Consider the following 23,231-nt stretch of genomic DNA (forward strand, 5'->3'; position numbering starts at 1 on the left):
TATTGTATGACCTCGCTTATATAAAAAGACAAGAATTCAGACAGGGATTGGACTAGACAATAGGATAGAAAATGATGCCGGTGAAGAATGAGCTTCTTGGATCAAGTAGACACATGAGACTGTGTTGGCATCTCCTATCTGGAGGGGAGATAAGAGGGCAGAGGGGGTCAGAAGCTGGAGGAATGGACACGAAAAGAGAGAGCAGAGGGAAGGAGTGTGCTGTCTCATTAGGGGGAGAGCAATTAGGAGTATATAGCAAGGTGTATATAAATTTTTGTATGAGAGACTGACTAGATTTGTAAACTTTCACTTAAAGCACAATAAAAATTAAAAAAAAAAAGACAAGAAAAGGCAAATGTAAAGAAAGAAAATGAACTGGTTGTACAGGTGAACTAACTTCAAACCAGCTCACTCACAGATGTGTCGTGGTCTGTGTGCAGGACCGAAGTGTCACATCTCAGCAACCTAATCAGTTAGTGTCTGGTGAGGGACGAGCCTTGAAACAGCCAGTGCTGTTTGTCCCGACTCTGTTTCCCTTTCCTCTAGCTGTTTCCAAGCTCTTCTTTGTTCTTCAGAGAAAACCAGTTCAGCCCTTTTCGGGGAAAGAGCACAAGGGAAACTCTGCTTCTCTATCATATTTTAAAATTGTCTCCTGTTTGAACACCCCTCAGAATGACATCACAGAGAGCAATCGTCAGAGAAAAATGTTTGTTTAAAGGAATGTGGGCAAAAGATTTTACTAGGAAGATCTCCTTTCCTTCCTAGTTTTCTATTTTCTACCTGCGGCACGAAAAATTTGATTTCTCTTCTACAGTTTATTAACGTTGTGTTCCACTCAGGTTGGTGAAAAGAGAATAATACAACTGAAAAGGTTCTGTGGGACAGATTTTCTTTCTTTAAAAATAAAATACATGTAACTATGTTGTCGTTAGGCACTATCAAGTTGGTTCTGACTCACAATGACAGAATAAAGCATTGCCAGGCCCTGCGCCATCTTCATAGTTGTTGCTTTGCTTGAGCCCATTGTTGCAGCCACTGTGTTAATCCATCTCGTTGAGGGTCTTCCCCTTTTTCACTGACGCTCTGCCTTACCAAGCATGATGTCCTTTTCCATGAACTGCTCCCTCTTGAAAACATGTCTAAAGTAAGTGAGACAAAGTCTCACCATCCTTGCTTTTCAGAAGCATTCTGCCTGTACTTCTTCCAAGACCGATTTGTTCATTCTTCTGGCAGTCCATTCAATATTCTTCGCCAACACCATAATTCAAAGGCATCAGTTCTTTTTCAGTCTTCCTTATTCATTGTCCGGCTTTTGAACGCATATAAGGTGTCTGAAAATACCATGGCTTGGGTCAGGCACACGTAAGCCCTCAAGGTGACATCTTTGTTTTTTTATACTTGAAAGAGGTCTTTTGCAGCACATTTGCCCAATGTAATACGTCATTTGATTTCTTGACCGCTGCTTCCATAGGTGTTGATTGTGAATCCAAGTGAGATGAAACCCTTGACTACATCACTGTTTTCTCCATTTATCATGATATTGCTTATTTCCAGTTGTGAAGATTTTTGTTTTCTTTATACACCTAACTGTATTATACTAAAATAGCAAATTTTACTAGTAAACTTCAGTGAATGCAAAATTGCTCTTATATCACTGGACCTTTCTGATCACTATAAGATACTCTGAACTACATGGTATTGTGTATCTGTACTGTCTAAACAAGTGTTGCTACAAGAATGTGACCGTCTTTTTAGTTCGGGATTTTAACATTGACTATATGGAAATTTTGACCAGTAAATGTTTTTTTAAAAAGGTATTTTTTAAGTGAGAAATTTGTCCACTTGGTTAAACGGGACAATTCTGACAATTTTCAATTGAGAAGGCTTGCAATCTGAAAGTTCCCAACCTGGCCATGTGCCAGCCTGTATTTGGCAAGTCACTCCAATTCATTCCCATCTCTATTATTTATTTGTGATCCCTTTGATGTGGTCTGCCTCTCTCTTTAAATTCATGCCTTTCCTTTTTCGTGTGTGCAGTTATCAGTATTCAGGAGCACCCTCTGCTTATTTCTGCCTCGACAGGTCCAGTGTAGATTGTAGGAGCCTGAATTTAGCTTCACTGCTTGATTTTCATAGCAGCGCCTGTAGCAAGCCAGCCTCCATTCAGAAAACATCCTTTCATTCATGCACTCCCTCTCCCTCCTGGCCTTGCTTCCCAGCGAGTTGCTGTTACTCAGCATGTCAGAGGACGGGAAGAGGCTCCATCAATAAATGAACTAATGAATGAACATGGCTATAGGGTGCAGGCTGGCGAGAGGCAGCAAGAGGCAGACATTCATATCCTTACTGTGGACTGCAGTACAAGCCGTTGTTTTCCTACTGCCTTTCGAGGCTCTGCTTCCATGGGTTCCCTTCCGCTCCTCCTCCATTTCTCTGTCAGGTCCCATGATTCTTCTTGGCCACATTTTTCTTCATATGCAGCATATATTTGGGAAGTCACTCTCTGACTCAGTCCCATCTCGATTATGCAAATTCTTTTTGCTTTTCAAATTCCCCACATTTTTCACCACTTGAGTTTCTCTCGTCACTTTTTGGGAATATTTTCAGCAATTTTTTCCTCCAACTGTCCTGTCACTATTACTTCTTACTATCTGTGTATGAAATCTTCTGTAGCCCTCAGTACCCAAGAAAGCCCAAGTATTTCCCCTTTATTTCCTTTGCATCGTTTTCCTACATGACAACCAAGATTCTGAGTAGATGGGGAACAGCCAGGGATATATCCTCTTGAAATTGATGTGTATTAACAATCTTCTGTGCACAAAAGAGAAGGTAATAATTGCCTTTCAACTATGGAGCAAGTTTTCCATCATAATGGAAGGATAAAAGCCGAGGAAGAATAAAGAAAGTTGAAAGATACTTTCAGATCTAGATGTCTACCAGCTGCCTCTCCATACAGTTTCCCCACCCATACCAAAAACTAAAGCGGCTGCTGTCAAGCCAATTGCGACTCATGGTGACCCCATGTGTTGCAGAGTAGAACCATGCTCCGTAGAGTTTTCAAGGCTGTGGCCTTTCAGAAGGAGATCGCCAGACCTTTCTTCCTAGGCACCCCGGGTGGATTCAGACTGCCAGCCTTTTGATTAGTAGTTGAGCACTTAACCGTTTGCACCACCCTCAGGCTTCTCACCACTCGTTGTCCCAAATTTTGCAGACAGCTGAGGCTTCTCTCACTTTCTGGTATTTTAGCCCCAGGTGCCTGGAAGATAACAAACCCTGAACCCTAAACCAGTGCAGTAGCACTGTGGAACATTCTGGACAGTCAGTCTCCTGGTGGTGAAGGGTGGAAACGTTTGCAAATCCAGTTTTATGATCTCATCTCAAGCTGAAATTCTTTGTATGGCCTTGGAACACATTTAATATGATAATACAGAACACAGCACCAGAGAATCAATGTTGTTTTCTGGGAACTCCATTAGGGAGACGGGCAAGTCCTATAGAGTTCAGCGTCCACTGATAGAAGGGAATGTGTGTTGCGTGAAGTGAGAACAAGATGGCAAGAGAAGAAAGCATTGTGTTCTACATAAAAGCTTAAAGGAAATGATCTTTTAAAAGCCTATAAATACTTTATTTATCCTAAACCAGTTTCTGAACTCTTCTGTTTAACTTTCATGATTCCAAGCCGTCTTGTAAAGTGCTGCTCTCAGGTGTGGGAGGCTTTGATCTGGTGACCAGGAATAAAACACTGAGTTATTGTGTTGAGTTCTTCTTAATCATTAGTTTTCAAACTGTCCTTCTCTTGGTCCAAGAGTTTCCATGAACATGGCTTAGTGACCACCACATCCCTGCATAATATTTTGTTTGAAGAAAGGACTTTGAATGCCATTTAAAATGTGGTTTGAAAACTACCGAACTACATCACCTCTCAGCGTGAACAGGAACCACTTAAAGTAGCAGTTCCCAAACTTGCTGGATTTGCCACCCCTTCATCTAGTAATTTTTTTTTTTTCATCTAATAATGGTGCTGTTTATATTCTTCTTTAAGTAAAAGTAAACTAAAATTAAAAGAATTTTTGGAAAATCCTGTGACTTCCATGAAGATAATATAATTACCTTTGATTTTTTTTTTATTGGATTAAATTTTTTCTGCCTACTGAAAAAGTCGATGTTTGTTGGAAAATCCAAGCATTATAAGAATGTGTATCACAGAAAGTACCCGAGCCCTTATAATTGCCATTACTCTCCTCCGTGAAATTATTGGGTGCATAACCCTCCATTTTTTTCGATGCATATACTAATATATGTATTTTTTCCTTTTAACAAAAATGATCACCCTGTTCTATGCGTTGGCTTTTTAAGGACTTTCCAGGGTTCATTTGTGAGTCCACCATAATGTATTTAATCCACTTCCAGTGGCGAGACTTTTGGGTTGTTTCCAGGCTTTTGATAGGACCAACAGTGTGGTCATTGAAGATCATTGTTCACGTATCTTTGCCCATTTGTTCAAGCCTGAGAATTCACACACCTCATTGGATTCTGGGCAGGGTTTTAAGAGTACTTTGGAATCAACCTAAGCCATCATAACTAGTTTTTAATTTCTTTGAAATCATTTTTTTTGATTTTGTGTGTGTGCTTTAGGTGAAGGTTTGAAATCATTGTATTTTAAAGGTACTAGGATAATTTAGGAAAAGAACCCTGGTGCCGCAGTGGTTAAGTACTCTGCTGCTAACTTAAAGGCCAGTGGTTTGAAACCACCAGGGGCTCCGTGGGAGATAAGACCTGGCAATTTGCACCTGTAAAGATTACAGCCTAGGAAACCCTATGGGGCAGTTCTACTCTGTCAGGGGTCACTAAGAATTGGAATTGACTCAATGGCATACAACAACAAGGATAATTTAGGAGGGAATCCCTGGGTGGTGCAAACAGTTAACATGCTCAGCTGTTAATTGAAAGGTTGGAGGTTCAAGTGCACCCAGAGGCAGCTTAGAACACAGGCTTGGTGATCTACTTTCAAAAAATCAGCCATTGAAAACCCTATGGAGCACAGTTGTATTCTGACACACGGGCCACCATGAGTCAGAATCGACTTGAAGGCATCTGGTTTTTAGGATAATTAGGCATTTAAAAGAATAGCACCATGAAGTTTCTAAATGAATAATTATTTCCCCAGTTTATCTATTAAGTACTTCTTGCTTTTCTTACTTTGGGTTTGTTTGAAGCAGAACACATCTATCATTTGATAGATGCAAACACACATATTTTCTCTGTTCTCAGTACTCATAGGACATGCTGAGAGTCAAAGCCTATTCCAAGTGAATGAGACTCCTCTTAGCCACCATCACCATCTCTGATTGATCATTCAACATCCACTTCCATTCATGAGTATTACTGTGAGGTAGGGTCATAAGCAGGGACTTCAGAACCACACAGCCTTGTTTGAATCCCAGCTCCACCATGTAATAGCTGTGTGACTTTGGATATATGACTTGACTTTTCCGTGCCTTTTTTTTTTTAATCTGTAAAGTGGAGGTAAGAATAGTACATACCATGTATAGTTGTATGAAGATTAACAAGTTAATAGGTGAACAAATATATATCAAATGCTTAGAAGAGTGCCTGATAATAGTAAGTATAGTATAGATACTATTATTATTATTACCTCAGTGTTGAGCCATTTGTCTGTCTGTCTGTCCTTGACCGAAATGTTGACTATGTTTACCTTGGATCATCATTTTGAACCAAGGTATTCCAAAACTTCCTGTGGTTAAGAAACACTTGGGCAATAAATAGCAAGTATGATAAGGATGAGGAGTGTCTTAGTTATCCAGTGCTGCTATAAAAGAAATAGCACAAGTAGATGGCTTTAGCAAAGAGAAATTTATTTTCTTACAGTCTAGTAGGCTAGGAGCCTAAATTCAGGGTGCCAGCTCCAGGGGAAGGCATTCTCTCTATGTTGGCCTTCTCATCATGCTTCCCCCGGACTAGGAGCTTCTCTGCACAGGGACCCTGGGTCCAAAGGACACGCTCTGCTCCTGGTACTGCTTTCTTGGTGGTATGAGGTCCGCCACTCTCTGCTTGCTTCCCTTTCCTTTTTATCTCTTGAGAGATAAAAGGTGATGCAGGCCACACCCCAGGGAAACTCATTTTACATTGGATCAGGAATGTGACCTGGGTAAGGGTGTTACAATCCCACCCTAATCCTCTTTAACATAAAATTACAATCACAAAATGGAGGATAACCACACAATCCTGGAAATCATGGCCCAGTCAAATTGATACACACAGTTTTGGGGGGACATAATTCAATCCATAGAAGTACAACCAGAATGCTCCTTAGAGGCAAGGATGGCAAGACTGTGTCTTACATATTTTGGACATGTTGTCAGGAGGGATCAGTCCCTGGAGAAGGACATCATACTTGGCAAAGTACAGGGTCAGCGGAACAGAGGAAGACCCTCAACGAGGTGGATTGACACAATGGCTGCAACAATGAGCTCAAGCATAACTATTATAAGGGTGGCACAGGACTAGGCAGTGTTTCATTCTGTTGTGCATAGGGTCACTATGAGTCAGAACCGACTCGATGGCACCTAACAACAACAACAACATAATTCAATCCATGACAAGGAGAAATTGGAACCACATGTATTACTGGTGGAAATGTAGAATGGTTCATTCACTTTGGAAAGCAGTCTGGCAGTTCCTCAAAAGGTTAAACAGAGTTACCATATGATCCAGCAAGTCTATTCCTAGATATATACCTGAGAGAACTGAACACTTGTCTACATAAAAAATTGTACATGAGTGTCCATAGTAGCATTATTCATAATACCAAAAACTGGAAACAAGTTCCATCAACTGATAAATGGTTAAACAAAACGTGGTACATCCAAACAATGGAATACCATTTGACCATAAAAAGGACTTAAGTACAGATACATGCTACAGTACAGATGAACCTTGAAAATGTTATTCTAAGTGAAAGAAGCCAAACACAAAAGGCCACATATGGTATGATTCCCAGTTATATGAAATGTGCGGAATAGGGAAACCCTAGTGGCGTAGTGGTTAAGTGCTACAGCTGCTAACCAAAGGGTCGGCAGTTCGAATCCACCAGGCGCTCCTTGGAAACTCTATGGCACAGTTCTACTCTGTCCTATAGGGTCACTATGAGTCAGAGTCGACTTGACGGCGCTGGGTTTGGTTTTTGTTTTTTTGTCCAGAATAGACAAATCTATAGAGACAGGAAGTAGATGAGTGTTGCTTGGAGAGGAGTGGGGAAGGTGGGAATGAGATATGGCTCCTAATGGGTTCTTTTTGGGGTGATGAAAATGTTCTAAAATTAGACTGGGGTGATGGTTGCACAAGTCTAAGTATACTAAGAACCACTGATCTGTACACTTCAAATGAGTGAATTATATGATATGTGAATAAAGCTGTTTTAAAAAAATAGCAATTCCTGAGTTTGGAGGTGTGCTCCCAGACTCCATGAAATGTACTAGATGCAAATCCTTAGGAGAGGGGCCTGGAATCTGTTTTTAACAAGCCCATCAGATGAGGCCTCATTAAGTAGGTTTTAGAAAGACACTGTTATAGAATATATATACGTATATTCTATACTGTAAACTGGTATGTTGTCGTTAGCTGCCGTTGAGTCAGCTCCCGAGTCACGGTGACTGGATGCACAGCAGAACAAAGCACTACCCGGCCCCACGCCATCCCCATGACTGGTTGCAGATCGGAACGTTGTTATCCATAGGGTTTTCGTTGACTCCTTTTTCAGAAGTAGATCACCAGGCCTTTCTTCCTAGTCCATCTTAGTTTGGAAGCTCTGCTGAAACCTGTTCAGCATCATAGCAACACGCAAGCCTCCACTGACAAGACAAGTGGTAGGTGCCTTGGCCCGGGATTGAACCAGGTCTCCCACGTGGAACACAAGAACCCTACCACTGAACCACCCTATAAACTAGCACAGGCAGGACTAATCCCCGTTAGGTTTCAGCTTTCGCCACAGGATGGGTACTGTGGGAGTGTAGTATCCTTTGATGACGATAATGATGATTATCTGAGTGAAAGGTGCACATTCTTCTAGAACTTTTGCCCCTCCGTGCTTCTGAGGTGCAACCCCGTAGAAATCCTAAGGCCGGTCTCCCGTGGCCCACTTTCTCAGCAGTCATCATTTATTTCCTTCTTTCCCTATGGAGGTGTGGGAAGCCTACAGCACCACCCAGAAACTGGCTATGGAATTCCTGGTGTTTTTGACCCTTTCTCTTTAAGAGTTTGGTTTGCTTACATTTAGTTTGGTTCTCATAAGTGTTTCTTATTGCCATGGTAATGCTAATCAATTACTGGACTAAAAATAGCTGTTTCATTTTTCCAAAGGATGTCTGTAGTGAATTGGAAATCCAGCTCTGCTGTGCATTTTGCATAGGCTGCTTACGTTTCCCGACAGTGAACCTGGGAGTTTGTGTCTGGAAATTATTCTTGCAGAGGCCCAGGCACCTCGCTCATCTTTCCTGGCGTTCTTCGTCCCAACTGCAGATTCCCCCATCACTTCCAAATGATGCTAGTACTTGCATTTAAATCTTCAGCCACAAACCTTCACTTCTCCGCACGTTCAGTCTTAGGAGCTGGAGATTTTACAGGTGTCAGATGACCCATTTACAATAAGAGGTTCATCCTGGTGGATTCTTTTGGGTTTGGAAGGCAAACTGAAGACACTCAGATGCTAGGTACAAAGGAAGCTGGTCATGTCAGGGAGCAGGTGGCAGCAACACTAATGAGGGGGTCGTACAGATTCTTTGTTTCAGAGGATCTGAGCTAGAAAATAAAAGATGAGATGACAGGGGATCTTCTGCCTGATTTCCTCTGTTTCTCCATGATACTACTACTGTTTCTAGGGGCTTGGGGAGCAAAAAGAGCCCTGGATGTAATAAAATGAATATTTGTTGTGATTCTCCCTCTCCTTTTTTCTCCCTGGCAAACAGCATCTCTAGCCAAGAAGAAAGAAAAAACAATTTTTTTTTTCATGAGAAAGAAGATTTTGAGCCTAGAGTGAGCTCAGGCAGGAAGGAGAGCAGGGGAAGGGCTGAAATGACTCACAGATGGCTCCCCTGGCTCCAGGGATAGGGCACATCCTTGTCTCTCCCCGCTTCATCACGCTGCTATCCAGTCTGCCCTTGACCCTCCACCTGGCAAACCCAGTCCCACTTTAAAGCAGAGTCATCCCATGTGACCCATAGGGCTCCCGGTTTCTGGTTGGGGATGCTCTTTCCCTGCCTTATTTCTTACCCTCTCTGAGCCTCAGTTTTTGTAATATAATGAATGAACCAAGGGGTGAAGGCTTTCGATCTGGGAAAGAAGAAGGTTCATGGAGATCCCGGTGATGCTTGTGTTCCCCTGCATGAAGTCGGCAGGGTTAGAGGCAAAGCTGAGAGGAGCAGTGGGGTCTCAGAGCACCTGTGCCAGAAAAGGAGGTGCCAGCCATTCAGAAAAAGTGAGAAGGAGCAGCCCTCCAGGTGCTATACCACATCTTCAGCAGCAGAGCAAGTCAGGGGCTCAGAGTGAGCCTGGAGGGGCCCAAACTGCCCTGTGGCTTGGTCATCCTCCCATGCCGTGGAAAGGACTAGGCAGGTCTTATACCTCTTGCCACTGCTGTAATCCGTTTAAGAGTTACCCCACATCCCACCAATGCATACTTGCACATAAGTAGTAGAAGCCCCTGCAACCCCGCTTCATTTTTCCCTCCTTATTGACTATGGGGGTTTCACGGGGAGGGGGCTTGGAAGGGATGCAATGGGTGGGCCAACATTTCTTGAATGCCTATTCTATCGGACATTGCCCAGCCTTGGACGTCATTATTTTATTTAGTTCTCATCCCACCACTATGAGGTTGACATTGTCTCCATCTTATAGACAAAGAAACTAATGCTTAGAAGGATTGAGGAATTTGCCAAAGTCGCACAGTTTGTGAGACAAGAAGCTGGGGGGTTTGAACTAAAGTCTGTTTCACTCCACAGCCTGTGTTCTTTCTACTGCACCACCATACTGCCTCCCTGTGGGCTCAGGGGCATGCTGCTCCATCTAGATACCAGTTCACAGCAAATGTAGTGGCATCAGTTACTAGTTGTTGTCGTTGTTAGGTGCTGACTCATAGTGACCCTGTGTACAACAGAACAAAACACTCCCTGGTCGTGCACCATCTTCATGATTGTTGCTATATTTGAGCCCATTGTTGCAGCCACTGTGTCAATCCATTTTGGTGAGGGTTTTCCTTTTTTTCGCTGACCCTCTACTTTACCAAGCATGATGTCCTTTTCCAGGGTCTGGTTCCTGCTGATAATACGTCCAAAGTAAGTGAGGCAAAGTCTTACCATCCTTGCATCTAAGGATCATTCTGGCTGTACTTCTTCCAAGACAGATTTGTTTGTTCTTCTGGCAGCCCGTCATATATTCAGTATTTTTCACCAACACCATTGATATCACCATAGACAGTAAGCGCTGACCATTGACAAAGCAGATGGCAACAGACGTAGAGCTACCAAGTTAGAACAGATAGAAATTCCCCATTTCCCTAGATATGTTCAGACTTCAGTGTTACTGATGCCTTGTTCAGTTGAGAGTCAATGGCTGATTTCCCAGCAGACATCACAGCTTCTCTGCCATCCCAAGGAGTAAGGGAAGCAGTGGTCAGATTCTTGAGGTTGGGTGTTATATTGGTTTTCTATTGCCATGTGCAGTGGGATGATCACTTTTATATGGCCTTTCTAGCTATGGTCTTGTAACTTCCATCGAATAATTGGGTGAGACTATGCAAATAAGGTGCTTGTGGCCCACCAAAGGGATTGGACAGCTTGCTAATAATGGAAATAAGGTGCATGGTACCTTTGTGGGGGTGGGGCCATGCAAATAATGTATATGGAACTCTAATAAGGGGATCAGTCAGTTTTGCCATCCCACTAGGCTTAAATGAGCCATCCCAGAGGTGGAAAGGGGACCTCACTACTACCAAGAAAGAAGAGACAGGAGCACATCCTTTGGACTCAGGGTCCCTGTGCTAAGAACTTCCTAGACCCTGGAGAAAGAGAGAGAGAGCTGTAATACCAGAGATGGTGCAAGATGGTGAGAAGTGGTGGCAGAGAAATGGGGCAGCAGAACCAGGAGACTGGTGTGAGATGGTACAGTGGGCTTCCCAGCCCATGGAGTGAGGCAGGCTCCTCTGCCCACAGAGCAGGGCAGTTACACTGGTTGTGCTGACCCACAGAGTAAGAGAGCTGGGCGCCTTCGGGCAGGAGGCTTCCTGGCTGGGTCAGGCCCCACTGGGCACTTTCTACAGGCCAGGCTTGCCAGCCCTTAAAGCGAAAGAGCTGAGCGCCTTTGGACTGAGGCTTCCTGGCCAAGTGGGGTGTCTCCAGGCACTTGTCAACACAGCTAGACTTGCCAGCTCATGGAGCGAGAGAGCTGAGCACCTTCATGCTGAGGCTTCCTGGTGGAGTAGGGTGCCTCCAGGCCAGGGGTGGATAACCCAGTAAGGTAAGCACGGGCTTCCTTGTGCTTACTTACTAATCCGTAGTGAACAATTTCACTTGGGTGTCATCAAAGATGTGGTGAAACCCAGGTGAAACTGTTCACCACAGATTAGTGCATACACACAAGTAAGCCCATGCTTACCTTGCTTACTGGGTCATCCGCCTGTGTCAGGACTGTAAATTTGGAAAGAGGCTTTGATTCTGTAGGAGGGTGCTCTGGGGTTGGGGAGAGACAGATGCCAGCCATACCTAGAAGTAGAATCTTTGATGTGGTGAAAAAATGTGAAATTGTTTACTACAGATGATCTGCTAAGCAAGGTAAGCTTCGTACTTAACCTTGCTTATTGGACAATCCAACATTATTCCAGGCACTTATTGGCAGAGCTAAAGACCCTCGTAACACTTGCCAGAGCAGACCAGAGGCCAGGCTGAGGCACTGAGGGGCGAACAGCCAGAGAGAGGGCTGCCTGTGGGCATGGCTGAGGAGAGGCTGTCCTGATCAAAGAACTGTACCCTGAATGGTAACCTGTTACTTCCCTAATAAACCCCATAACTGTAAGTACGGTTTGTGAGTTCCGCGTGGCAATTGCAACAGATTATTGAACCCAGTAGAGAAGTAGAGAGTGCCATGGAAGGGATGGCTGGTGTCAGAACTGGTAAAAAGGGTGGAGGGTGGAGTTGTGTCTGACCTCCACCTCATAGCAATCAGCCTTGGGCTCTTGATCTTGATGATGATTCTGTCTCCCCCTTATGAAGTTAGAGAAAGCCAGATGCCCCCACCACGCCATTTTTACACCACATAACAAATTTCCAAAAACTTAGCAACTTAAAATAACACAAAGTTATTATCTCTCAGTTTCCATGCATCAGGTATGTGGGCACAGGTGAGCTGGCCTGTCTGCTCAGGGTCTCACCAGGATGAAATCAAGGTGTCAGCCAGGGCTACGGTCTCATCTGAGTCTTGGGGTCCTCTTCCAAGCTCACTGGTAACTGTTGGCAGGATTCAGTTCCTTGTGGTTATAGAACTAAGGTCTTATTTTCCTGCTGACTGTCAGTTGAGGCTCAGCGCCTAGAAGTTCCCCTCAGGTGCTAACCACATGGCCCTCTCACAACATGGCAGCTTACTTCTTCATAGGCAGCAAAAGAATCTCTGTTTCTTCTAAAATGAAGTCTTAGATAATTTCACATAGTCTTGGGAGTGACTATCTCTTCACCTTTGGTAATCAAATCAAGGGAGTGATACCCCATCATTTTCACAGGTCCCACCCACATTCGAGGGGAGGGGGTTATACAAGGAATTTTGGGGGCTATCTTAAAGTTCTGTCAACCGCAGGTGTTTTAATCTTCATGTTGTCATGGGCCAAGTGAGACTTTAAGCTTTCGGTGTTCCCAAGTGACTGCCACAGAGAGCACAGAAAGGAGTCTTCTAAATCCCTTAGACATCTTCCTGCTGTCTCTCTTCTCGGAGCATACTCAAGTTTAGATAGTTATATAGGGTCCCCAACTTTTTCTCCACTCCCATACTCCTGACAATCCCCTCAATGATACAGAATTCCCCTGCCCAGGGGGATGTGTCAAAATCTCCAGGAGATAGTGGATAGTTTGAGAAAGTCCAGGGCTGAGGAGGTGAGGGACTCTCTTCTCCTCCAGAATATTTGAGAATGACTGAGTTAGATAGCATATTCTTTTCTGAAGCAAAGCCTGTAGTCTCAGTAAGAATTGAGCATCCTTGAATGAAAGGAGATGCATTGACACCTGAGTAATTGGAGTGGCTGTGGCTTATGACATTCTCAAATTCCTAATGGTGGTAGGGGAGAGATCCTCCTGTTGAAATATGAGTAAAACAGTGTTGGAGCTTATCATCTGGCTGGCGAGCCAGGCACATATAGAGGTATTTGTGATGATACAAAAAGAGGTAAGTGCTTTGATAAAGGTACAAATATAATGCTACCTGCACACATGGGATAATCATTCTGAAATGGTATTTGAGATGGCCTTTGAGTAAGATTTAGGAAGGAAATTTCAGGCTGAGAGAACTGTGTGCAAAAAAACCATAATAGAGAAGTATCAAGGGAGTAGAGAGTGGTCTTCTGTGACTAATCCTTGGGATGAGATAGAAAGAAAATTAGACCCAGATGTAGGAATCTCCAAATCTTCCCTGTAAGGAAACCAAGTCAGCAAGACTTGGGAATTGGTTGGATGTGCTGGGTAAGGGGGAACATTCCAAGTTCTGTTCCTTTGAAGTGTGATATACCTGTTAGGACCCTTGTTCGAGATGTCCCGTGGGCAGAGGAGAACAGTTGAGGTTAGAGATGTCAATTTGGAAGCCATCCTCTAAAAAATGGTCAGGGAAAGAAAGGAGATGAAATCACCAGGGGAGAGGTTTTGGAGCGAGAAGAGGGTGGAGGATGAAACCTTAGGGTACACCTGCATTGCAGGAGTGGGGAAGGGAAGGGAAGCCTGAGAAGGAACACTCCTTTAGGAAGGGGTAATTCGTCATGTCGAACATCGTGCAGAAGTTTACATGGCGAGGATGGGGAAGTGACGCTTGTTTGGTAATTCTTTGATAATCAGTCACTTCTGTATCATATTGCAGTGGTTGAGAAGAGGTGGGAGGTGAAAAAGTAGAGAAATCAGCATTGACCACCACCTTTGAATAAGTTTGACTGTCAAGACAAAGAGAGAAATGGGATTGATTGTAGATGGAGGAAGAAACGTAATCAAGGGAACTTTGTGCTTATTTTTTTTTTTAAGAATATGGGAGTTTTTACTATATTTTTAGGCTGCAGGGAAAAGACGTAAATAATCGTTGAAACGAGGTTCCAGGGAAGAGCCTTACAAATACTGGCTATTTTTTACTATCCACCAAGTATGTGCGTTATCCTGGGGTTTACCTGTATAATTTCATTGACCTTCTCAACACTCCTACAGAGTAGAAAGTGATTGTTTCTGTTCTATATGTGGGGAAACTGAAGCTGAGAAATAATTTGCCCAAGTCAATACATCTCAGCTTTGAGCCCAGGTCTGCTGATTCCATTGTCTCAGTTCTTTTCATTATATTGTTTTTCACTGGAAAAAAGAAGGGGATGTCTTTCTCTGGTTCACAGGGACTAATAAGCATAAATAAATAGGCAGAATATTTGCAATGGAGGAAAGGGAAGCTGTAGGTGTTTCTGTCCCGTAGTCTGTGTCCTTCTCATTAAGAATGAAAATTATCAGCCAAGAGGGATGAAGGGTGAAGCCAGGCATGAAGTCTTCAGAGGGGAAGCAATTTAGGAGGTGAGATACAGTAGGGAGCCAACCAGGGAGAAATAAAAGACCGTGCTTAACAGTTAGGCCTCCTCTGAGACTGGTAGGCATGGGTTTTTAGTGAAGCTAGCCAAATTGGGGAAGCAGAGAGGCTTAACCCAGGATGGGAATCTAGCCCACTAGATTTTAGTAACAGCTGTGAAAAATGCCGTGTGCTACCAATCTTCTGGTTTTAACTTGCCACACCTGCACGCTCCAGAGCTCCTACACCCCAACAATGAGATATCCCAAAAGATTAGTCCCAAACCACTTGCTAAAGGGGAAGATGTTGGCCGGCCAGGACTTGGCCTGTCTGGTCCCAGTTCTTGTGCTGCCTTGCCAAGCCAGGTGCATGCCAGCCTGGGTTGCCATTCTGATACGAAAATAGCTAAGTCCTTGACTCAAAAATAACAACATCTGCTAATTTGCATGGGAGTTTTGCATTTCATATTTGGGTTTAATACCCAAATGCTAATACTCATTTGTTTGACTTAGTTAAGTGGTTTTAGAAATTCAACCTATAAAAATGACTTGGGGAGTTCCACTCCAACACACCCAGACTCAACTCCCCACCCAGAACGGCTCTGCTTTGCCGCCATCTGGTACTATTCACTTAGTGGATTGACTCTCATATGAATTATAGGTTAAAATGTAGTTCAAATTCAGTTTATCTAAAGGCTTGTTGTTTTTAAAAGAGTCCCTAGTCCAGTGCATATCCCCAGATTCACCTTCAATCTAGAGTTCCACTGAGGGGATAGGAGCTGCTCACATCCTCCAAGGTCTCGATTCCTGATGAGGAGCAGTTCCTGCCATGGAGCTTCCTGGGTCTGGGTGTGAGGGCAGCGATTACTGGGTGAGAGGTTTGAGAGGAGTCAGCAAAGAAGGTGTTAATGAATAATTGCAGAGCCTCGTTCTCCGTAAAGGCAATTACTGGCATTGATTGTTTCCGTGTTTCCTGAGTCACAGTTCAGGTTGCTTGTTTCACTCAGATTAGGACAGATGAATGCCAAATGCACGCAGGCATATGACGTCAGGAGAACTATCAAAGCCATGTTGAAGGCCTCTTCCTTCTCCTACAGATGCAACAAGGGGTCTCAGCTGGGCTAAAAGGAAAGCACAGTCATCATGGAATGAGGATGGGCATTTGTGAACTTAGGATTTCAGATTACACACCCTCTACGTTTCCTTCCCCTGCAGTGCGTGGTGTAAACGTCGTGGTCTTCCAACTTGACCATGCAGTAGCATCATTGCCTGGAGAGCTTGTTAAGCAAAGGTTGCTCAGCCCCACCTGCAGAGTTTTTGATTCAATGTGCCTGGGTTGGACCTGAGAATTTGTGTTTCTGAAAAGTTCCCAGATGATGATGGTAACTTGTGGATGTCATTTTGAGAACCACGGGAATAGTGGTTAAGAGCAAGGACATTAGAGCCAGACTATTAAGTCTTTAATCCTGGCTCTACTATTTACTAGCTGTGTGATCATGGGCCAATTGCTGAACCTCTCTGTGCTACCATTTCCTCATCTTTAAATCAGGGACAATAATAGTGCCCATCTCCTGGAGTTGTTGAAAGGAGTACATGAGTTAGAACTTGAAAGCACTTAAGAGCAGTGCCTGTAATTAGAGGACATGTCCTGTGAGTGTTGGATAGATAAATGAAGGACCCAACCTTTTGGGGATTGTGATCATGTCAGCACAAGTCCCATCTCCCCAGCACCTGCAGCTCCTGGTAGAGTTGCCAGGCCATTCTACCCATTACCCTTCAATTCCATCTCTGGTGGCTGAGAAAGTTAATGCCCAGCTCAGTGCCAGCAGGAGGGAGATTACATCAACATCCATCAAAATCCTCTTCTCAAGCTACTCTTAACCCTTGAAATCTACTGAATGCACCAAATGCAACTCAGTGAAACTGGGATCCTCACTGGGTTGCATTTGGGACTTCTCTCCTTCATGTGGGCAAAAAGAGGGGCTGCCTTTTATGTCAACCTCAGTCGCAGCCTCATGCTGACCGCTGCCATTCGTTGAATGCTTATTCTGTGCCCATGATATACCTTTACACACCTGCTTTTATTTAATCCTCAGAATATCCCTGATAGATAATAATTATTGTCCCTGCTTTAGTATTGCTGGGGTTCAGAGAAGTTAAATGAGTCACATAGCTATCAAGTGATGACCCAAAATTAATAGCTAGGCCTGTCTGCCTTCAAAATTCATGATCTGAAAGCTCTAATATATCACCTTCCTAACTTTATGTGTGAAGGAGTCCTGGTAGCACAGTGGTTAAGGCCTTGACTATAAACCGAAAAGGTCAGCAGTTTGAAACCACCAGTGGCTCTGTGAGAGAAAGATGTCACAGTCTGCTTCCGTAGAGATTTACAGCCTTGGAAACCCTATGGGGTCGCTAAGAGTTGGAATCAACTTGACAGCAGTGGGTAAACTTATGTGTATATACAAATACACAGGTGATATATACATATAAAGGTTAGGACTGGGTCCCCAGATACCAGCAGTGACAGGTGCTCCCCAAAGTAAGCACTGCAGAACTAGAACTGGCCTCTGTTTCAGGATTTGCCTTCCTAAAGCCATTTAAGTGACAGTAAGATTTGTAGAACATACTCATTTTGGAAATGTCCTCTTCAGCCACTTGCCTTCCATTGCTGCTTATTCTCTCTGGCTTGACTCCTGGAAGAAATTGTGTTCAGGTGCTCAAAGTCAGCTTTCCTTGTCTGAATTTGGATTTTGACTTAGTATCTTAACATTTCTGTCCTAGAACAACACTCCAAACCAAATGGTCAGTAGAGCATGCAGGGGCAATGCTCTACTGACCAATGAATATGTAAAGAGAGAAAAATACTAAGCTAATGAAAGTTTATTTTTTCCCGTAGTGTTCCTTTCTGCCGAAATTCTCCATTCATATAGAAACTAAGTACGAGGACAACAAAGGAAGCAACAACAGCGTGAGTAACCTCACTTGTTCCATATTATGCTCGTGTCCCAGGTTCTGAAAGTCACAGTACTTCTCTCCTAGCCGTGTGTGGGGCCAGAGCCACCAGCAGCATCTGTGCCTGAGACTTCAGAGAAATTCTGGCCTTTGGCTTCTGAGGGTTATTTTTCTGGGATTTCTCCCTGGAGTTATTTTGTTGTCAAGTGTCTCTTCTATTTTTATACACTTTCTATGGGTCTCTGCGCAGAAATCTCTGTGCCCTGGAGTGAGGTCACTCAGAGGTGGATAGGATGGTGGAAAACTCAGAATTCCAGGATTTGTTTTCTGATCATTGCACTGAGCACACATCTTCTCAATGACTGTTCGTATTTACCTAGAAAAACAAATACAATCAGATATGTGTATGCACAGTATGTGTTTATGCTCTGGACTGTGCTTATGTTCACGTATATATCCTACTTTGAGTTGTCTTAAAATCAGGGTATGCCCCTGTAAAATATTTACCTCATCAGGCATCTGACTTAATAAATTTCAGCAAAGTATTTTGTTTCTTAGTATTAGCATCCATTTTCTGACCTGTCTTTTACCCCCAGACTCTGTTGGGGCAGTACATTTCTAAATTCCTTTCTCTTTGGGAATGAATAATTTGATCTGCCGAGAGCCTCATCCTGAGATTGGGCTTGTGAGTTCTGACAGGACTCAGCCATGGAAGGGAAGAGCCTGGGTCCAGAAGCTGCAGGGCTTCCCTTATTTTCGTCTCATCATTGTGCTTTGCATTTGAGGAAAGCAATGAAGATTGATAACCGTGTCAAATTGGGCAAGAGAGAGTTTTCTGACAAGGTGTTCCCTTTGGTGCCTCGGCTGAGACAAGGGAGTGCAAAACAGGATGCAGCGTGTCACGGAGGTACCAAAGTGCCTTAAAACATAAGTACAATACTGGGCTTCCCTTCTTTTTGTGTGAAGAGTCACCACTGGTCAACCTTCAGAGTGGTGAGAGCTTTGGGGACGGCCTTAATGACAGATGCATCTATACACAGGGACTGCCTTGACTTCAGCTTCTCAAACTGTGTTAGGAAACCTGGAGTTTATCTGGATCAGCAAACTATTTTTTTGTAAATGAAAGTTTTATTAGAACACAGCCACACTTAAAATTTGCATATTGTCTATGGCTGCTTTGTACTACAGCAGCACAGTTGAGTCGTTGCAACAGAGACCATATGATCTGCAAAGCTGAAAGTGTTTACTATCTGTCCCTTTACAGAAAAATTTGCAGCCTCTGGTTTAGAAAGAATCAAACCCAATTAGCACCCACCGAGTTTTAAGATTTGACCACCTGATAGATCTCCCCACCAGCTGTCCCAGGCATAGGCCTTCTCCAGAGTACCTGAAACTTTCCAAAGAGGAGAAGAATGCAGCCATCAGGGGTACTGTCCTCCCACTAAATTCAGGAACCTTATGGTTAACATGCACATGGTGGTGACTTCCAGGGAAAAGTTTAGAACCAACCCCTTGTCTGCAGCTTGAAATCAGAGCCACTTTGCTGGGCAACTTCATGAATGACCACAATGCCTAAAAGTGTCACATGGTGCTTAAATCTAAACCCTTTTTAAAATGAGTTTTTCTGATTGAAAGACTAATATATGGCTATCAAAATTTGGAAAAACACAAAGAGCACCCCAAAAAACAAAAAGGAAAGAAAGAAAAACTAGGAGTTATCCCATAATTCCCAGAGATAACTACTATTAATATTTTGGTTTATGTTGCAGATTTTTTAGGGAATTTGTTTTTTTAACCATTTCCCCCAAAATTGAATAGCACAGTGAGTTGTTTTTAATGTCATGAAGAATCTTTCCTCGATATGATTTTTAATGGCTGTACAGCATTCCATATTTAAATGTACTTCTTTCAGTAATTGCCCATCACTGGATATTGAAGTGGGCTTGACCATTTCCATGTAGCCGCAGACCCTCAAGAAAAGGATGAAACAGATCAGGTGTGCCCAAATTGCTTTTTCGGCACAAATATGGAGGGAGAGATACAGAGGGATTTTTTTTTTTTTTAAATGTATTTATTTTTTAGTCTTTCCAAACAAATTCCCTTGTTTTCTCTCTTTTTCTCTTTGGCTCTGTCCCCATGAGCTAGTTCAAAACAGCTCTCCCTTTATAAGGTACAGAGGGGACAAGTGAACTAGCCAGGATCCTCCCAGGTTGTTAGGACCAGCATAATCTTCTGGTCTGTCCTCTGCTCCATTCAAATAGTCAATAAAATTCACTTGCTTAGCATTTAGCGTCCTGTACCTCTTTCTGCCAGGTGCTAAGTTCTTTTTACCACTCTTCTAAGAATTTAAAATACCAGGTTAACCACCTTAGAGTCAGGAGGCCCTGCCCATGCCAAGGACAAAGATTCTGAGACTCAGGCTGGCCTGCAAAAGCAGCACTGAGCCCCAGGCAGTTCTGTGCAGTCCTTGTCAACACAATTTGCATCCTTCAGAAGAATTACCAGCTATTGGACCTTGTGTTGCCTCCTTTTACCCCACTTGCTAACTCAGACTACTGTATGGCCTGCTCCCTACTCTCTGTCACAGCATCTGTGTTGGTTTCCTAAAACCCTTGGCCCTTGAGTCTATTCTGACTCATAGTGACCCTATAGGACAGAGTAGAGCTGCCCCATAGGGTTTCCAAGGTTGTAATCTTTATGGAAGCAGACTGCATATCTTTCTCCCACAGCGTGGCTGGTGAGTTGGAACTGGTGCCGTCTTGGTTAGCAGCCGAGCATTTAACCACTGAGCCTTTTTTAGTTTCCCAAGGCTGTGCTAAACAAAGTACCACAAACTGGGCGATTATAAGAAGAGAAATTTATTCTCTCACAGCTCCGGAGCCTTGAAGTCCAGAATTTGGCTCGCAGCAGTATTGACTCCATCTGAGGGCTTTGAGGGAAAATCTGTTTCGTGCTTTTCTCTTACCTTCTGGTGGCAGCCATCAATCCTTGGTGTTCCTTGGCTTGTATCTTCATCACCCCAATCTTTGCCTGCAACTTTGCATGGCCGTCTTCCCTCTTTTTTCTTTTTATAACAACACCACTCATACTGGATCAGGTCCCACCCTACACCAGTATGACCTCATGTTAACTGATAACACCTTCAAAGACCCTATTTCCAGACAAGGTTACGTTCGCAGATACCAGGGGTTCAGACATCAACATATCTTTTTGGAGAACATAATTCAATCCATAACAGCATCCAATTTTCCCAAATCCAAGTTCCACCATCTTGCTATAGTGAAGAGGCACTAAATGGGATTCTGCTGGACTTCCCACCCAGCCTCTGCCCTACTCTGCTCTGGAGACCTCCAGGTCTTGCTCCTGAGGCCACTGGAACAGATGGGCCAGCCCCTGCTTGATTAGACTTCTTCCTTGCAGATTTGCCTTCCTCTTATTTACATATTTTGCAGCAGCTGGTGATCCCCCCAGCTGATTCGAGCTTGGTCCCAGGGAGGCAGAAGAATAGGGCTTCACCATTTTTTGTTTAGATTTGTTAATGCTTTGAAATCAAAACAAGAAAATAATAATGCTTTAATTACTAAAAGATAATTTAGTCCAGGGGTCAAAACTAGAGCCTTCAGCACCAAGTATGTGCTGGCATGTTCGTTTCTGTGCTAGGCTGAGTATGGAGTTGTTGGTGGGAGGCAGAGTTACTAAAGAAGGCAGTGCAGAATTGGATATTTCTCATCTCGACATGGGCCAAATTATTTAATAAACTCTGTCCATCTCTTCACATTTTCTGTGTGTACAGTCTTATCATCCAGCTACCATCCTTTATATTGCTATCGGCACCTTGTTTCCTCCCCCACCTGCCAAAAACCTCCATGAAATTCATGATGATAAGAAGCAGTAATTAAATTGCAAGATGGTAGTGATAATCACATTGATTCCTGGTTGAGCAGAGTACATGTTGTCAGCCTATTATCAATTACCATATAAGTAATCTTTTTTACATGATCCAATATCTAGAATAAAAAAAATCAGTGGCAGGATGGCTAGAAATAAATATCTTCTTCTCCTTAAAGTAAAACTAGTATATTTTGATTGTGGAAACCTACAAACTGTGAGCACATTAACCAGGACACAACGGGGAAATTATCTTAAATCGTTTGTTTTATGCACATACTGATGAGAATTATTTAGGGCTTAATTAGTGCTGGGGAGGACGGGGCCATGCCAAGGTAAGATTCTGTTGTTTGTTCAAGGCCATAAATCTAGATCTGGGAGAGCCAGTGCTTAGCACTCCGTGGTTCAGTGTGTGCCGGCTGCTACCAGGTTACTGGCGTTCGTCAGGGTTAATGGGGGGCAGCTTGCCTTGACTTCCTCTTCCAAACCAAAGAGGTACCATTGAAGCAGTGATTCCCAACCTTGGCTGTATATTGGACTCACCTGAGAAGTTTTAACAAGGACTCACAGCGGAGTCCCCCCACCCCAGAAATTCTGATATAATTGTCCTAGGTACAGACTTGTCTAAATAAGCCAACACACAGGAAAAATACAACACTTCCTTCCAGAATGGGGTTCACACTGAGCAGAGATTCTCCAGTTGGGAACGTACACTTTTAAAGAATCAGCTTCCCCACTCCCACAGCTAAACCTGATGTGTTCTTGTAGGGTGGGACATAGCTGGAAGCCTGGACTAACCAGTAAGCACAGTACGCACTGGCTTGTAGTGAGCAAGGTAAGCATGGGCTTAATTGTGTTTACCTGCTAATCTGTGGTGAGCAATTTCACATGGGCTTCACAACGTCTTTGGTGTGATGCGGAACAGGTGAAATTGTGTACTGCACATTTGTGGGAAGGCACAATTGGGCCCATGCTACCTTGTTTATTGGGTAATCTAGCCCTTGATATGACATGCTGCCCCCCATCTCCATTGGAGAAGCTGGACCAATTTTATATTAAAATCACCTGGGAGGCTTGAACGAACATTGATTTAATTTGTCTGGGGCCTGGTGGCACAACAGTTAAGAGTTCAGCTGCTAACCAAAAAGGTTGGCAGTTCAAATCCACCAGGCACTCCTTGGAAACCTTTTGGGGCAGTTCTACTTTGTCCTACAGGGTCACTATGAGTTGGAATCCACTCAACAGCAATGGGTTTAGTTTTGGCGGGTATTAGGTAGAGTCTAGGTATTAGAATTTTTAAAGCTCCCCAGTTTATACAGTGCCATCAAGGCTGAGAACTAGGAATTTAAAGGAAGCATTTAAGTGCTAATTAAAACCAACTGTGAACACTTAGGAAACCAGGTTTTCCAAATGTCTTCCTTCTGCACACCTGTGGAATTAGAACAGCTTTCCAAAAGCATGTTTATGAATACTCCCTCCGCCACCCCACATGCAATTAAAGGGCCTCAGGGCACCATACCTATGCTCATTAGGCACATATCCCAAGGACGAGGGATTCTTCCATGAATAGACTCCTCTGATCACATGGCAAGA

General features: G+C 43.5%; 1 protein-coding gene across 1 annotated transcript in view; it reads left to right on the plus strand.

Moving 5' to 3' along the window:
- The window catches only part of PITPNC1 (phosphatidylinositol transfer protein cytoplasmic 1), a 183,573-nt gene that overhangs the window by 56,523 nt on the left and 103,819 nt on the right, over nucleotides 1-23,231 (plus strand). Inside the window, exon 6 of the mRNA XM_023556978.2 lies at nucleotides 17,695-17,766. Within this exon, the coding sequence (XP_023412746.2) occupies nucleotides 17,695-17,766 (72 nt within the window). The remainder of the gene's footprint in view (nucleotides 1-17,694; nucleotides 17,767-23,231) is intronic.

Source organism: Loxodonta africana, chromosome 18, assembly GCF_030014295.1.
Source record: "Loxodonta africana isolate mLoxAfr1 chromosome 18, mLoxAfr1.hap2, whole genome shotgun sequence".
NCBI lineage: Eukaryota > Metazoa > Chordata > Mammalia > Proboscidea > Elephantidae > Loxodonta > Loxodonta africana.